At 36.4% G+C, this 17,828-nt stretch overlaps 1 protein-coding gene across 1 annotated transcript in view; it reads left to right on the plus strand.

Moving 5' to 3' along the window:
• AMN1 (antagonist of mitotic exit network 1 homolog) overlaps positions 1-17,828 on the plus strand; it is a 52,575-nt gene that overhangs the window by 19,729 nt on the left and 15,018 nt on the right. Inside the window, exons 2-5 of the mRNA XM_027595490.2 lie at positions 3,672-3,804; positions 8,588-8,732; positions 11,078-11,295; positions 11,621-11,677. Of these exons, the coding sequence (XP_027451291.1) occupies positions 3,672-3,804; positions 8,588-8,732; positions 11,078-11,295; positions 11,621-11,677 (553 nt within the window). The remainder of the gene's footprint in view (positions 1-3,671; positions 3,805-8,587; positions 8,733-11,077; positions 11,296-11,620; positions 11,678-17,828) is intronic.

The raw sequence follows: 17,828 nt of genomic DNA on the forward strand, positions 1-17,828 counted from the left end.
AGTGAATTTTTTGTAGAAGAAAACATAGCAGAATATCTTCATGAACTTAGGACAGTGAAAGAGTTCATAAACAGAACCCGGAAGAAACTTACCATAAAGAAAACATTAATATATTGGGCTGCATTAGATTATACTTCTCTTCAACATAAGACATGATTAAGAGAATGAAAAGGCAAACCACAGAATGCGAGAATATATTTGTAACATATATAACCAACAGAAAGCTCATATCCAGAATATAAGAGGAACTCCTACATATCAGTAAGTAAAACATAGACCCAAAAGAAAGCTTGGCAGGATACTTGAACAGATACTCCTCAAGAGACCATCCAAATGAACAATAAAGAAATACAAACATGCTCAAATTAATTAATAATAAGGGACTGAAACTTAAAATCACATTGCACTGCTACCATATATTCATAAATTGGCTAAAATTTAAAAACTGACAATGCCGAGTGTTGGCAAGGATATGGATTCCAGGAATCAGTACAATCACTTCAGAAAACTGTTTGGCATTTGGCATTAAGCTAAACATATGCATACCTTATCAGCAAGTAATTCTGCTCCTAGATATATACTTGATCAAAGCACAAGCACACATGCACCTAAAGACCTGTCCAAGAGAATTCATATGAATATTATTCATAATAATAATAATAAATTATAAATTATAAACCACCCAACTGTACAGCAACAATAGAAAAGATAAATTGTTCACACAATGGAAGAGTACACAGCATTGAAAATAGACATGAACAAATGGAAAATTAAAATGAACAAATTATACCTATCTGCAATACTGCAGATGAGTCTTGTAAACATGTTAGCAAAAGAGGGTGCCTGGGTGGCTCAGTCAGCTAAGTATCTGCCTTCAGCTCAGATCATGATCCCAGAGTTTTGGGATTGAACCCCGCATCAGGCTCCCTGGTCAATAGGGTGTCTGCTGTACAAACAAGGCTTTATTTTTATCTGAAATGTTTTATTTCTTATGACTTTTCGGCCTTTTGGCTAAGATCAAGCGTGAAATGTTTTATGTCTTAAGAAATATATCTGACACAATATGATAAATAATAAATTTTAAAATTCTAGACTTATGCTGCATGGGTTTTATGTCATCCTATTTTATTTTTACATATTTTTGAATTTTTTCATTATAAAACAGTAATGTACAAAAAGCAAAAACGAGTAGAAATGAAAGTAAAACTTGATTTCAAAATACAAGTATTATAAATTAAGAATTCTACAAATAGGGGCACCTGGGTGGCTCAGTCAGTTAAGCGTCCGACTCTTGGTTTCATCTCAGGTCATGATCTCAGGGTCGTGAGATTGAGCCCTGTGTCAGGCTCCATGCTCAGTGCAGAGTCTGCTGGAGATTCTCTCCCTCTTCCTCCCCCCCGCTCCTCCCCTCTGCTCATGCTCGCTCTCTCTCTCTCAAATAAAGAAATAAAATCTTTAAAAAAAAAAGAATTCTACAAATTTGGTAGAAAAATAACAGAAGAATTAAATACTATCAAACAATCACATATATTCACATAATGTATTTGTGTACATATACATATACTTGTATGGAGAGAGAGATTTAGACATACATGTATAATAGAACATTACATCTCTTAGAGAATATATATTCTCTGAATATTTGTGGAACAAATACAAATTCAGTCATATATTTGGCCACAAAAACAACTCTTAAAATTTAAGTCAAAAAATAGCAAAATAGGCAAAGGATATGAATAGACAATTTAGAGAAAAGCACATCCGGAGAGCCAGCAAGTTCATAAAAAGATGTCAAATTTACTAGTAATTAGAGGAATACAAATTAAAGTAATAATAAGATACCACTTTTCACACATGAGATCTTCCAACATTTAAGAGTAGGTAGATCTTAGGGCGCCTGGGTGGCTCAGTTGGTTAAGCGACTGCCTTTGGCTCAGGTCATGATCCTGGAGTCCCGGGATCGAGTCCCACATCGGGCTCCCTGCTGAGCAGGGAGTCTGCTTCTCCCTCTGACCCTCTTCCCTCCTGTGCTCTCTATCTCTCATTCTCTCTCTCTCAAATAAATAAATCAAATCTTTAAAAAAAAAATTAAAAAATAAAGTAGCCTTTTAAAAAAAAAAGAGTAGGTAGATCTTAAAAACACTGGTGAGTGAAAAACTAAACAAATCTATGACAAATACCAGATATATAAATTAGAAATACATACAACAAGCATGTTAAAAGGACCCATACAACGAAAGGGTACACACTAGACATTAGAATGGATTCCTGGAGTGGTAGGGGGGTGGGATTGGGGAGACAACGGAAATAAATGGAAAAATAAATAAAATGAACCTGTTGCTTCAGGAATGTAGAAGAATATGATACTCCAGTACTGCTGATAGAAATATGAAGTGTCACAGACTTTCTAGAAAACAATTTGACAACGTATGTTAACATGTCCTAGAAACAGTGGAATGTTCATAAATAGGAGAATAACTAAATAAATCCTCCATGCCCTGAAATATTATATGGCCATTAAGGGAGCATTAAAATTATACTTGATGCTTTGAAGAATTCTGTAAGATATTATTGAATGAAAGAGGGTATAGAAAAGTGAGTATACAGTGAGGCCATTTTAGGAAACAGTGATCCCCCTCATCCCTTTAAATGTGCTAGTGTGTGTGTGTTGTGTGTGTGTACGTGCACACACGTGCGCATGTGTATAAAAGCACAGAAAAAAATAACATACACTAGATATTAGTGGGAGGAACTAATCTAATGGAAGGGGGAAGGATAGGATATAATGTATTGTGTATATGTATATAATGTAAAATTATATATGTGGAGGTAGTTGTAGTCAGAGAGTTAAGTAAGATTTATGTTTGTTTAAAGTATGAGTTTCTCAGATAGTTGGAATTTCAGGCTACATGGGAAATATGTTGGTCATATGGGCCTTGATTACTGCCTCCTCTGGTAACTCTTCTTTATATATATATACAATCCTGGCACTAAGTTTGTTATCTCCATGATTTGTACCATTTCTGCAATCGTTGTGGATGTAGTTCTTTCATGATTTCATTATACACATAATTTTTAAGAAAAATAGTGAAAAGTTTGCTGGATTAATAGATAAAACTTGTTGGGCGTCTGGGTGGCTCAGATGGTTAAGCGTCTGCCTTCGGCTCAGGTCATGATCCCCAGGTCCTGGGATCGAGTCCCGCATCGGGCTCTCTGCTCAGCGGGGAGCCTGCTTCTCCCTCTGCTTCTCTCTCTCTCTCTCTCTCTCTCTCTCTCACTCTGTCTCTCATGAATAAATAAATAAAATCTTTTAAAAAAATAGATAAAACTTGTCAATAAGTAAGCCCTCATCCAATATTTATTTAGGAATATGTAACTGAAATCTTGGTAGTAACTGTGTCTTAGGAAATAGAGAGACTGACTTAGGAAAGAAATTTTTTTGTCATTTAGAATGCATTTTAGTAAATGAGGTATGCTGAGAAGAAAATGTAAAGGAAGAGCCTCAGCCTAACAGAGCGCATGCTAGGCTTTTGAACCTTAGCAAGCTTTAGTTGCAAATACTGATACAAATGTAAACCCTGTTTATGAAAGGACTCAATGTGAAGAACAGCGTAAATATTAAGAATGGGTACCAGTACCATGTAATTTACTATATTGTATTTTTATTTCAGATGCCTGTGGTGCTTCATGAAGAACATTTCCAGATACATCACAGACATTAAGCCTTTGCCTCCCAACATAAAAGATAGACTGATTAAAATAATGAGTGTCCAGGGGCAGATAACAGATTCAAATATAAGTGAGGTAAGAGTATGTACAATTGCAAAGCAAGCATATTATATTTTACTGTTAGATATGGTTTCAGATTTTTGGAGCAATACCATATAGTAGGCTTAGTTATAATTTTAAAATATAACAAAACATCGGGGTTCTTTTTTTTCTCCAGATAACCAAAATGTTCATGTGTAATAGTTGCTAAAAAATCTCTCACCGTTCTTTCAGAGGCTCCCCTTGTCTTCATCATACCAGCACCCTTGATCTCTACATTTTCAAAAAGTTATAAGCTTTTTGATCAATTATACCTCAATAAGGCTGGAGAAATAAAAATAAAAATGCAGGGTGAATACACAAATGGCAAAAAGAAAAAAAAAACCACAGTAAGAATTATATGCTGCATCATGACTCTGGTCCACAAACCACAGTCACATGTAACCATACTATGTACAGTACACTTGGATATTTTCTACTTTATTCTGTTATGTCTTATTTCAGTTTACAGAAATGTTGATCAGAGTCTACTAAATTGATTTTATCAATTCATAGATAACAATCAGCAGTTAAAAGCCACTCTTCTAAATTCTTCTCACTCTTCTGGAGAACTCATTCCTGCTAATTGATACTAATCACTACAACTAAGCTAAAATCGGCTGTTCTATAAGGCAGTAAGTATAGTAAGGCCCTCCAACCTGAATTGAAATCCTAGCTTTGCCACTCTTTCTGACATTGAGCCTCAGTTCTCTTAACTGTAAAATGGGTTTGCAGCCATCATCACTGTCTGCCAAAGACTCTAGTCTACACTGGACTAGTCTACTGTAGAAACTCTGGTTCTAACTACCAGTTGCTGACTTTACTACACATTCTGCCCAAAGCCTATGATCAAAAGGGATCTGATGATAGCACTCTAGCACATGACTGTCCCTGTGACCTCACATTATAATTGCACTTGGATGTGCCATTTGTGTTTCTTCTAACATTAACCTGATGTACCTATAATGGTTTGTTTTCTTCATTTTAGCTTGCATTGGAACATAGACATTTTAGTGTTGTAGTCTGCTTAGCTCTATGGAGGTAGAATAATATCCCCAGGTTCTTACTGTCAGTGGTTCTGTGGATGTATCTAGTTTGTATGTGGTCCACAGAAGAATCATTATGACGCTACAGAAAACTGGTGGTTTTCTTCTGTTCCCCACCAGCCCCATTTTGTTCTTACCCATTAACCTATATTGCAGTGGCTTAGATTTTTGTTTTTGTTTTTGTTTTTGTTTTATTTGTTAGTTGTTTATTTATCAAGACAAACTATTCCATAAGCCAGTATTCGTGTTTCATAGTTCAGAACACAGGTCAGTGACAGACTTCAATGGAACTCAACCCAAAGAAATTCTTTACATTCCCAAATCACTTTGCACTCTGAAAGATACCAGCCTTCTTCATCTCCTCAAAATCTTTCATGGAATCATAATTTCTGTAGAAATCTGCATATGCCTTCTTTCTTGGTTCGGCCACAGCAAACTTATAGAAAGCTGCAACCCCCAGGGATACAGCGAACGCTCCAACAATATGAAATCGCAGATGCTTGGCCAGAAGGCCTCGCATCTGAGGTTTCATCAAAGCACTGGAAGTCATGGTAGTTATTCTCCTCAACACCAACCTCAAACCTAACGTCCTCCCTAACTGATACAGAAATGGACCTAGATTTTTGTTTTATGACAATCCTTAATATTCATTTAAACCTAATTTTACCTGAATAGAAAAGGGCTAAGGAGTGAAAGAGACAGAAAAAAACGGAAGTATGATTTCTTTGTGCTCTCCCTCAAATCTCCATCCTTACAAGTCCTACTTACGAAATTATTCAAAAAGCCAGATCTAACATCTGTTACAAAGTTGCATGCATAGTTGGATGGCTCTCTTTCAAATATTTCCTAAATCTTTTTATAGTTGGATGGAGGAGGCCTTTCTAAACATGACACCAAAGTTAGAAACCAAGAAGAAGAAAATTGGTGGATTTGATTACATAACAATATGAACTTCCTTATAGCTAGAAGAAAAAAAACGAAGCAAAGTCAAGTAACAAACTGGGAAAAATATTTGCAATACACATGCAATTCTACAGGTTTGTTATCTTGACAATTTAAAGAATCCCTACAGGGATGCCTGGGTGGCTCCGTTGGTTAAGCCTCTGCCTTCAGCTCAGGTCATGATCCCAGGGTCCTGGGATTAAGTCCTGCATTGGGCTCCTTGCTCAGCAGGGAGCCTGCTTCTCCCTCTGCTGCTCTTCCTGCTTGTGCTGTCTCTCGCTATGTCAAATAAATAAATAAAATCTTTTAAAAAATTTTTTTAAATAAATTAAAAAAATAAAGAATCCCTACAAACCACTAAGAAAAATTAAAACAATACTAAAACAAAGAATCAGGAAATACTCACAGGAAAATATATAAATCACTACTAACATATAAAAGGAAATTTAACCTCATTAGTAATAAAAGTCGCAGTTTGTCTTTCAGTTTGGCAGACTTAAAAAATAATAATACCCAGTGTTGACAATAGTGTGGGCAATAGTCACTTTTATCTCCTATTGATGGGAGTATAAATTGATTAAAAACCTTTTAGGAGGACAGCTTGCCATTAACTATCAAAAGTTCTAAAAATGTGCTTACTATTGACTCGACAATTTTAGTCCTAGTATTTTTCGAGTTTTATTGAGATATAATTGACATATAACATTGTGTAAGTTTAAAGCAAACAATATAACGCGATGATTTGATGCATTTATACATTGCAAAATGATTACCACAGTGGGTTATTTAACATCTCCATCACTTCATATAATTACCATTTACTTCTGACATCAATCCCAAGAAAATAATAATAGGGAAAGCACACAAGTATGCTTATCATAATATTTATAATAACAGTTGACAGTTATATACAGCATATATTTATAAGCCAGACATCTTTACTTCTCACAAAATATTATCCCCATTTTAATAATGAGGACATTGAGGCCCACAAACACATAGAAAAACCAGAGCTTGATCATATTCATAGGGTTCAAACTCGGGCAGTCTGCCTCCAGAAGACATGTTCTTAATCACTATACTATATTGCCTCCTAAATCAGCCTAAAGGTTCAGCTGAAGCGTTTGTCAGTGTAGAATGCATTTAACATGTTATGGTGCATGCATAAAATGGAACAGAATGCACCCACAATAAATTGTTTTTGTAAAAGTGCTCATCTTATAAGTATATATAATCTGATCCCATTTTTCTTCAGTTTTCTTTTTTAACTCAAAAAACATCAGAAATTAGATGTTTTTCTCTGGGTGTTGGTATTATGGTTAATTTTATTTTATTATTATGTTATGTTAATCACCATACATTACATCATTAGTTTTTGAGGCAGTGTTCCATGATTCATTGTTTGCGTATAACACCCAGTGCTCCATTCAGTACCTGCCCTCTTTAATACCCATCACCAGGCTAACCCATCCCCCACCCCCTCCCCTCTAGAACCCTCAGTTTGTTTCTCAGAGTCCATAGTCTCTCATGGTTCGTCTCCCCCTCCGATTTAATTTTAGTTATAGTGGATAAAAGCATGGCCTTTAGAATTAGAAAGACCTGGTTTTCGATCCTAGCTCTGCTTTTTTCTTTTTTTTTTGTTGTTTTTTTTTTTTGACTATGTACTTTATGTTACTACTTAAGCTCCAGGTGCCTCAATTCCCTGATTTATAAAATGGCAGTGACCAATCTTTCAGGGGTGTGTCTGTGTTTGAGACAGAATATTAAATGACATAATGTATATAACACACTTAGTACCTTTCCTGGTAAGTGCTCAATAAATAGAAATAGTTATTCTTATCATTTTTATAACTTTTCTATATTGTCTGAATCTTTTACAATAGTACATCACTTTTATTCAGAAAAGTAAAGCAATTTCTACTTTGGAAAAAAGTAGAAAGCAGCTTGCTTAAGATTCTCTTTCCCTGGGGCTTCGGGTGGCTCAGTGGTTAAGCATCTGCCTTCGGCTCAGGTCATGATCCCAGGGTCCTGGGATCGAGCCCCACATTGGGCTCCCTGCTTGGCGGGAACCCTGCTTCTCCCTCTCCCACTCCCCCTGCTTGTGTTCCCTCTCTCACTGTGTCCCTCTCTGTCAAATAAATAAATAAATAAATAAAATCTTAAAAAATAAAAAGATTTCCTCCCTCTCCCTCTGCCCCTTCCCACCCCCTCATTCTAAAAAAATAAAAAAGAAAGAGCGAGCCAAGGAAGAGAGCTCAGAACAGTTTGAAATCGATTTGCTATTAGTTGCCCTGAAGTAAATATTCAATAATACTGGGTTTGTTTGTACTTGCTCCCAATAAGAATGAAGGAGATAAATGTTCTAGAAAAGCAATACTCACATCCTATAACCATTCATTATGTAGAGACTAAATACTCATACCTGCTGAGTAGAGGCACATAGCTAGGATCTCTAATAACAGTCAGGAACTACTGGAAAAAGATAAGCACATGCCAGCACCTTGAATCTGCTTCTCAGGTCTAGTGGGTCCTTACTCTGTACCAGCCACGTCAACAATGCCACGTGTCCCAGTAAAGACTTTGAGGGCACTAGAAGCTATACCTCCAGTTGGAAGTGGGCTTGTTTCTTCCTGCTTTATGTTTTATGTGTCTGCACTCAGATAAGTTTTTGTATTCTTTGCTCTGTTTTCCATCCACCATTTGTCTGTCATGGCCACCAAAACACTCAACATGGAAGAAACATTTATATTTATAGGAAAAATTAAGTTTTCAAAATCATGTATTTTTTACAGATTTTACATCCTGAAGTCCAAACTCTAGATCTGCGAAGCTGTGATATTTCAGACACTGCTCTCCTGCACCTGCGCAACTGCAGAAAACTAAAGAAATTAAATTTAAGTTCCTCCAAAGAAAACAGAATTTCCATAACTTCAAAGGGTATGTTTATTAACACTGAATAAATTGGTAGATTCCTGTTCACCATCTAGTATAATTAATATGTCAAAAGTGAGTATGAAGATGTTGAAGAAACAGAAACTGTATTTATCAATAAAAATATTCAAACTAAGATAAAGAATCCAAATTAGAATTCCTGCTTATAACCATTGCTGTAAGTTAAAAAATACACTGGGTAAGTCACTACTTGTAATCTAAACGTATTTGAAGTAGGCACGCCTGGATGGTGCAGTGGGTTAAGCATCTGACTCTTGGTTTTGGCTCAGGATCATGATCTCAGGGTCATGAAATCAAACCCTGCATCCAGCTCCACACTAGTGAGGCGTCTACTTAGAGGTTCTCTCTCCCTCTCCCTCTGACCTGCCCTCCCAGCCCCCGTGCTCTCTCTCTCTCTCTCTCAAATACATAACTAAATCTTTTTTTTAAAGATCTTTTTTTAAGATTTTATTTATGTGACAGAGAGAGAGAGAGAGAGACAGTGAGAGAGGGAACACAAGCAGGGGGAGTGGGAGAGGGAGAAGCAGGCTTCCTGCTGAGGAGGGAGCCCGATGCGGGGCTCGATCCCAGGACCCTGGGATCATGACCTGAGCCAAAGGCAGACACCCAATGACTGAGCCACCCAGGCACCCCTCAAATACATAACTAAATCTTTAAAAAGAGAGAGAGAGAAACATATTTTTTTGAAACATATTTAAAGTAAATGTGGATGGACATCCATGTACGAGAGCTCAGAACACTTTGACATTCGTTTGCTATTTAGCAGTTCATACTTCGTTAAAGCTTTCTTGATGCAAAATTACCACAGAAAGTTAAATCATCATCAGATTAAACTTACTAGGCACTCTCTTATCAGTCTGTACAATGATAGCTTGTTTTTTGTTTTTATGTTTTTTGAATTAAAAAAATTTTTTATCGGAGTAGATTTGACATACAATGTTATATTAGTTTCAGGTGTACAACTTCGTGATTAGACAATTGTATTCATTCTGCTGTGCTCAGCACAAGTGTAGCTTCCATCTGTCATCATACAGCACTATTACAATACCATTGACTGTATTCCCTATGCTGTACATTTTTTCCCCTACAATGCATAGTTTTTTATAGCTAGCCAAACTGCATTTTTCAGTGACACTAGAGGATTTTTTACCCTTTTCTTAATCAATAAAGGATTTTAACCTTTTCCTTCAATATAGGAAAGAGGGACTTATTTGGCTAGCTAGGTTTCTGGAAAATGTTTTGAGTAGTTTGCTGTATTTTGCAATTATCTTGGTTAGCAAGTTAGGCTATTCATAATATTACAAAGAAACATAAGTTTTTAAATATTTACACAAATAATGCCTCACTAAAAAGAACTTTATTGCTGGACACTAATAAAACAAAAGTTCTTTCAGGGAGAACTTTTTTAATTTTAATTAATTAATTAATTAAAAGTCCTTTCTTAAGATATGGAGAAGAGTAAAAATGACCTACACATGAATTCACCATCTTCCCTTTTGTGTATTTTGCTCATAAAGTTATCTTTTCACACTGTTATAATGTTTATGCATGACTGAAGGGCCCAGGATCTGCAAAGTACTCTTTTATTTTTGTGACACATTATCATGTACCAGTCTCCAATGTGCATTTACATCAATTTAACTGGATTTAAAAGTCAAAAGCGGAAGAGAGAATAGACAGAAGTATGATTCCTAAGGATAAGCATGAAAACTATCACCTAAGACATTTGGGCAATTTAACTTTTGATTTCCCTTCAGAGTCCACAAGAAAATTAACTTTATTACTTTAAAACTTTTGTTGTAACAAAAAGATTCATCTATTATTTAATGACCTAATTTGAGGGGCACCTGGGTGGCTCAGTTGTTAAGCGTCTGCCTTCGGCTCAGGTCATGATTCCAGGGTCCTGGGATGGAGCCCCGCATCGGGCTCCCTGCTCAGCGGGAAGCCTGTTTCTCCCTCTCCCACTCCCCCTGCTTGTGTTCCCTCTCTCGCTGTGTCTCTCTGTCAAATAAATAAATACATAAAAATTTTAATGACCTAATTTGATTCTGAATGACTTTTGGCTATTTCCTAAGGGCAAATTTACTTGTCAACAATAAAGGCTTGCCATAAACTACAGCCTATGGTAGACAATTCCTGAAATATTCCAAAAGAGTTTTAATAATGACAGCATCACCGGAAGGTAAGTATATCCTCAGAGATGGACTACTTTGCAAAAGGCTAACATACAGTTGGGTATATCAATACTGGTGATTGCGAAAATGAAAATCAGTCGCATTTCTCATATGTATACATATATAGCTCATTGATACGTAATTGTTTTCCCTCAGGAATAAAAGCTGTGGCTTCCTCTTGTTCATACCTGCATGAAGCTTCTTTGAAAAGATGCTGCAATCTCACTGATGAAGGAGTCCTTGCTCTTGCATTCAACTGCCGGCTGCTAAAGATCATTGATTTAGGTGGCTGTTTAGGTATTACCGATGTGTCCTTACATGCATTAGGAGAAAACTGCCCATTTTTGCAGTGTGTTGATTTTTCAGCTACTCAGGTAAATGAAATATAGACTTGAAATATAAAGACTGTATGTGTTTGCCCAGTGAACTTCCATGACTCATCAGAAGAACATAATTAATTTTTTTGGTTTTTGTTGGAATTGTTGACCACCTCATACTTCAGTGGTTATAGAACTGCAATATAACTTGGCACAATCCCCTCAATTATTTTAAGTAAGGGTGAAAAAGGTAAGTGTGGCTAAAACACATGTTTGCTGAATGGGAGGCAATAAAACCATATATAAGTGATTAATAATATTTGGAAAATTTTACTTTCTTCTTTCCCATTTATGTGCCATGTTGATTGTTCTCTTTGCTTAGGTATCTGACGATGGCGTGGTTGCGCTTGTTAATGGATCTTGTGCCAAGAAATTAGAGGTAATTTTAAGATTTCTATAAAATTGATGCTAATTAAATTTTTATATTATCCTCAGAAATTGTTTTTTGAATGTAGAAAACAACCAGTGCCTTATTATCAATTAGGTGTTTCCATGGCGTGTTTTTGGTTTGGTTTGGTTTGGTTTTTGCCTCTACCTCGTTATTTCCAGAGTAAGGAAAAACTGGTAAAGTTAGGAGGTAAAGCATGCTTTAAATAAATACCCATTTTACTTCCAATGAAAGTCCTCATTTTCCAGAAGTTTTAGCTTCTAACACATTGAAGAATAATCTTATTATAGTGAAGATTATGAAAGTTCATCAATGTAAAATGATATTCTTTAGAATTTTCATTACCAGGCCTACTTAGTGGCTTGCCATCCTACTTTCTTAATATACATGCAGGGATCCAGAATACACCTGTCACACAAAAATTATTTTGAGCTAGAATGTCTGGGTGGCTCAGTCGTTAAGCGTCTGCCTTCAGCTCAGGTCATGATCCTGGGGTCTTGGGATTGAGCCCCACATCGGGCTACCTGCTCTGCAGGAAGCCTGCTTCTCCCTCTCCCACTCCCCGTGTTTATGTTCCCTCTCTCGCTGTGTCTCTCTATCAAATAAATAAATAAAATATTTTTAAAAAATTATTTTGAACTAAAGATGTTTAAGAATCAGCAGATGCAAAAAGAGGCTTTGTCTGAAACACTCTCCCTCCATCTGCCTAAAACAGAGCCTTCCAAAAGAATTCAGCTGCCATCAAACCCCCTTCAAGAAAGACTACCCAATCCCAGGGAAGATCACTCCTATCACTGGAGGAGTCAGATGAGCAATGACATAAAAGAAAATTGTCACAAGACTATCACACCTTCCATCTACTCTCTAAAAGCCCACTTTGTTTTTCCTAAAAGTCATCTGTTTTTCTCTAAATGTCCTTTCTCCCCCTCCCTTTCTCCTATGAAGATAATCTATAAACTCTATACTGTAGCCATTTCTTTGAACCACTTTCTTTGTGAGCTTGTGTGTGACCAAACTTGCCTTTTCTCTTGCTTGTCTGTCTGTCATTTTAATTCACAGGCTCCCAAAGATAGAACCTAATAAGAGGAAAAAGGTTTTCCTCCCCAACAGCCACATTGTACATTTAAGAAGATCCTAAATTAGTGTTCAGGCCTTCCATTCAGTGACTGATGTGGCATCTATAACCTGCTTCTAAATATATTAAGAATCCTTTCATCCCAGGATTTTGGTTTCCTCCTTTCCCAGTTTATAGTGAGGTTTTTAGTCTTATTTAATATAGATGTGCTTTTCATGGGACACCTGGGTGGCTCAGTCATTAAGCGTCTGCCTTCAGCTCGGGTCCTGAAGCCAGGTTCCTAGGATGGAGCCCCTCATCGGGCTCCTTGCTCAGTTGGAAGCCTGCTTCTCCCACTCCGCCACCTGTGTTCCCTCTCTCCCTGTGTCTCTCTCTGTCAAATAAATAAATAAAATCTTAAAATAATAATAATAATAATAATATAGATGTGCTTTTCAATGATGAGCCACATCAGGGGTGCTTGGGTGGCTCGGTCGGTTAAGCATCTCTCTGCCTTCTGCTCAGGTCATGATCTCAGTGTCCTGGGATCGAGCCCCAGGTGGGCTCCCTGCTCAGGGGGAGTCTGCTTCTCTCTCTCTCCCTCTGCCCCTCCCTCCTGCTCATGCTCTCTCTCTCTCAAATAAATAAGTAAAATCTTAAAAAAAAATCAGCCACATTAAATTCTTTTTGGAAGTAAACAGGCTATAAATGAATTATAAATGTTAGCAATAACTATCATAAAAGAATAGCAGTACCATGTTTTTGCCAAAATATTTCTCCTTGAGTTATTGCCCAGAGACAATTTTTTTATCTTTTTATATCTAAATCCTGCTTATATGTATGTGTGTGCATGTGTATGTACATATAGTATATATATTTTTACAAATCTTTTGATTAAGAAATTACCATATTTTCTTATACTGAGTTCCAAATTCCAAATTGCATGCTAGCTGTAGGGGCAATAAACTCTGCCATAATGTTTACTGTTTGAAACACTAACATTTGTTGAGCACTGTCCAGCCTCCACACTTACTATTGCTTTATATTCATTAGGTTATTTAATTCTTACAATAACATTATCTTATAATCATCATTTTTAATAAAGTTCCCAAACAGTTAACACAGTTTATCATTCCCTAATAAAACCACCAGGAAATTAGTTGTCATGCAGTGAAAGGAAACATACCTACGTATTTACTTCAGTATTATAAAATTAGGAGCTGGTTACCAACCTAAGCAGACTTAGAAAAAGATGCAGGGGCGCCTGGGTGGCTCAGTCATTAAGTGTCTGCCTTTGGCTCAGGTCATGATCCCAGGGTCCTGGGATCGAGTCCTACATCGGGCTCCCTGCTCAGCGGGAGGCCTGCTTCTCCCTCTCCCACTCCCCCTGCTTGTGTTTCCTCTCTCGCTGTGGCTCTCTCTGTCAAATAAATAAATAAAATCTTTTAAAAAAAGAAAAAAAAAGAAAAAGATTCAGTTACCAGTAAGTGCTGGCGATTATTTTATTTTTTTATTTTTTTCGATTTTCCAAATCTTATTTCTATAAGTGCCAAAACATTTCAATGGAAATCTTTCTAAACTTTATTAGAACTTAATTCCTTCCTTCAACAGAGTAAATATACTTTAACCTTTGTCTCATAGCATCTAGTATTTATGTGACCACAATTTCTGGCTCAAATTGAAAGATAAACTTTTTCATCTTTTTACTGACTTTTCTCTTGCGGACCATATGTGTTCCTACCTTTTATCACGTGCTCTGTTTTAATCTCTTGCTTTTCATATGTTCTGTTCCTGGAAATTATATTATCGATGTTGCTTAATTGTTTATAATTTGAAAATAAATTCAGTCGAAAGTCCAAGGACCTCAGGACACCCAGCTGGCTCAGTCAGTAGAGCGTGCGACTCTTGATCTCGGGGTTATGAGTTCGAGCCCATGTTGGGTGTAGAGTTTACTTAATAATAATAATAAAAAAAAAAAAAAACGGGACGCCTGGGTGGCTCAGTCGGTTAAGTGTCTGCCTTCGGCTCAGGTCATAATCCCAGTGCCCTGGGATCGAGTCCTGCATCAGGCTCCTTGCTCTTCAGGGAGCCTGCTTCTCCCTCTGCCTGCAGCTCCCCCTGCTTGTACCCTTGCTCACTCTCTCTCGCTCACTTTTGCCTATGCACTCTCTCTCTCTCTCTAACAAATAAATAAATAAAATCTTAAAAAATAATAATAATAATAATAAAAAGTCTAAGGACCTCTCCTAAAGATTGACAAACAACATATTAAAACATTTATTGAATGTCATGATTATTTCTGAAATTTCTGTTGATCTGAGTTCCCAGTGGGCAGAGACCATTTTGTTCATCATTTTATCATCATTTTATCCCCATATGTTACTGAAGTTCCAGGCACGAGATAGTCCCTCAATAAATGTTACCATATTAACTTTATATTATGGTCATACTTATAAGTTTCTATAATCTTCATGGTTAAAAGTTTGTTTGCCTGTAGAATTTCATTTATTCAACAAATATTCATTAAGTACCTGCTATGTTCTAGACATTGGTACATCAGAGAACAAAATCTGTTCATAGGATGTATCATTTCTTTCCTTTTTGTTGTTGGTAATTCAGATTATTTTCAGTTTTTAGCTAGTAGAAATAATCATATGTTGGGGTTTATACTTTTTTCTTCCATTGCTGTAATGAACTCCACAAAACAGAAAAAGTGGATCAATAGGTATGGCTACTTTAAGGTCCTAAATTCATATTGTAAAATTGGTTCCCATGAAGGTTATGTTGTAAATTCACAATTTTGCGAGGATTGAATCTCTTTTTTATGCCTTAATATATTTTAAATGTTGAATGCTATTCCTTCCATCTGTTCTCAAATTGTATCTCTTTGTCTGTAGCCTTTGCCAACTTATATCATAGGACATGTTTGCCAATTTATAACAAGATGCTTTTTTCCTCAGTTTTTATGAGTTTTCAATATACTCAGGTTTCCTTTATTTGTAAGATATGATTGATTATAATAGTATACCAACTTAATATCAACTTTTCAGGAGGAAAAAATATTAATACCATAAATATACATGTCAACTATTAGATAAATCTTACTTCCAGAATTCTTAAAATGTCTTTTATTGTGGTCAAATATACACAACAGAAAACTTACCACTTTAACCATTTTTTGTGTTCAATTCAGTAGAATTGAGTACATTCACACTGTTGTGAAGCCATACCCACAATCCATCTCCAGAACATTTTCCTCATCCTACACTGAAACTCGTTACCCATGAAACAATATCTCCCCATTACCCCTTCTCCTCAGCCTCTAGCTACCTCTGTTCTACTTTCTGTCTCTATGAATTTGCCTGTTCTAGATAACTCATAAAAGTGGATCATATAATATTTGTCCTTTTCCGTCTGACTTATATCACTTAGCCTAATGTTTTCAAGGTTTATCTGTGTCCCTGCATGTGTCAGAATTTAATTCCTGGGGCGCCTGGGTGGCTCAGTTGGTTAAGTGTCTGCCTTCCAGCTCAGGTCATGATCCCAGGGTCCTGGGATTGAGCCCCGCATCAGGCTCCCTGCTCAGCGGGGAGTCTGCTTCTCCACCTGCCCCTCCCTCCCGCTTGTGCTCTCTCTCTTTCTCTCAAATAAATAACTAAAATCTAAAAAAAAAAAAAAAGAATGTCATTCCTTTTAAGACCGCATAATATTTCATTGTATATATATGGTATATTCATATATATATATATATGTACACATGTGTATATGTTTATATAAGTATGTGTCTATATATGTATGCTTATATGTGTGTATGTATATACATAAACATTTTGTTTATCCATTCATCTGTCAATACTTGTTTCCACCTATTCACTATTGTGAATACTGCTGCTATGAGCATAGGTATACAAATAATCTGTTCTAGTCCCCCCTTTCAATTCTTTGGGTATATACCTAGAAGTGAAATAGCTGGATTATATGGCAATGCTGTGTTTAATTTTTTAAGGAACTGCCATACTATTATCACAGTGGCTGTACCATTTTACATTCCCACCACCAGTGCAGAAGGATTCCTAATTAGGACATAAAACGAGGGATATATATTTCTAACATATGAAAAAGGATAGAAAGTAATATAACACAAACCGTGGACCAGCCACTTAAATTTTAACATTTTCCGTACTTATTTTAGTTCCTTATTAAAAATTATATGTTACATGTAAAGCTCCCTGCACATTTATTCTCCCTTTCTTCCTTCAAAGTAACCACAGTCTAAAGACACCTGTTTAGGGCGCCTGGGTGGCTCAGTTGGTTGGGCGACTGCCTTCGGCTCAGGTCATGATCCTGGAGTCCCGGGATCGAGTCCCACATCAGGCTCCCTGCTTAGCAGGGAGTCTGCTTCACCCTCTGAGCCTCCACCCCTCTTGTGCTCTCTCTCTCTCTCTCTCTCAAATAAATAAATAAAATCTTTATAAAAAAAAATAAAAAATAAAGACACCTGTTTATTTTTCTTTGTATGTTTGTATACTTTACCTATATATGGATAGACACATATAGATATAGATCCATAAACAAGATATTGTATTGTCTTATGTTTTAAACTTTCACATAATAGTTTTATATGTGTTCTATTACAGTTTGCTTTTCACTCAAAATTATGTTTAATTTTTTAAGCTTTATTAAGGTATAACTTGCATGCAATAAAGTTTACCCATTTTAAGTGTACAGTTTGATGAATTTTGGTAATTATTATACAGCCTTTAACCACCACCACAATTAGGTATAAAATATTTCCGTCACCGTACAACATTTTCTCCCATCCCTTTGCAATCAGTTCTCTACCTGCTTCCATCCCCAGGCAACCAGTGATTTACTTTGGCATTATAGTTTTAAAGTTTCTAGAATTTCATATAAATGGAGTCATGCAATGCCCATTTTTTTTGTTTTTTAGTTTTTTCTTTTACTTTTTTTTTTAAGATTTTATTTATTTTGACAGAGAGAGAGTACAAGCAGCGGGAGTGGCAGGCAGAGGGAGAGGGAGAAGCAGGCTCCCTCCTCAGCAGGAAGCCCGATGTGGGGTTCGATCCC

Source organism: Zalophus californianus, chromosome 9 (genome assembly GCF_009762305.2).
Source record: "Zalophus californianus isolate mZalCal1 chromosome 9, mZalCal1.pri.v2, whole genome shotgun sequence".
Taxonomy (NCBI): Eukaryota; Metazoa; Chordata; class Mammalia; order Carnivora; family Otariidae; genus Zalophus; species Zalophus californianus.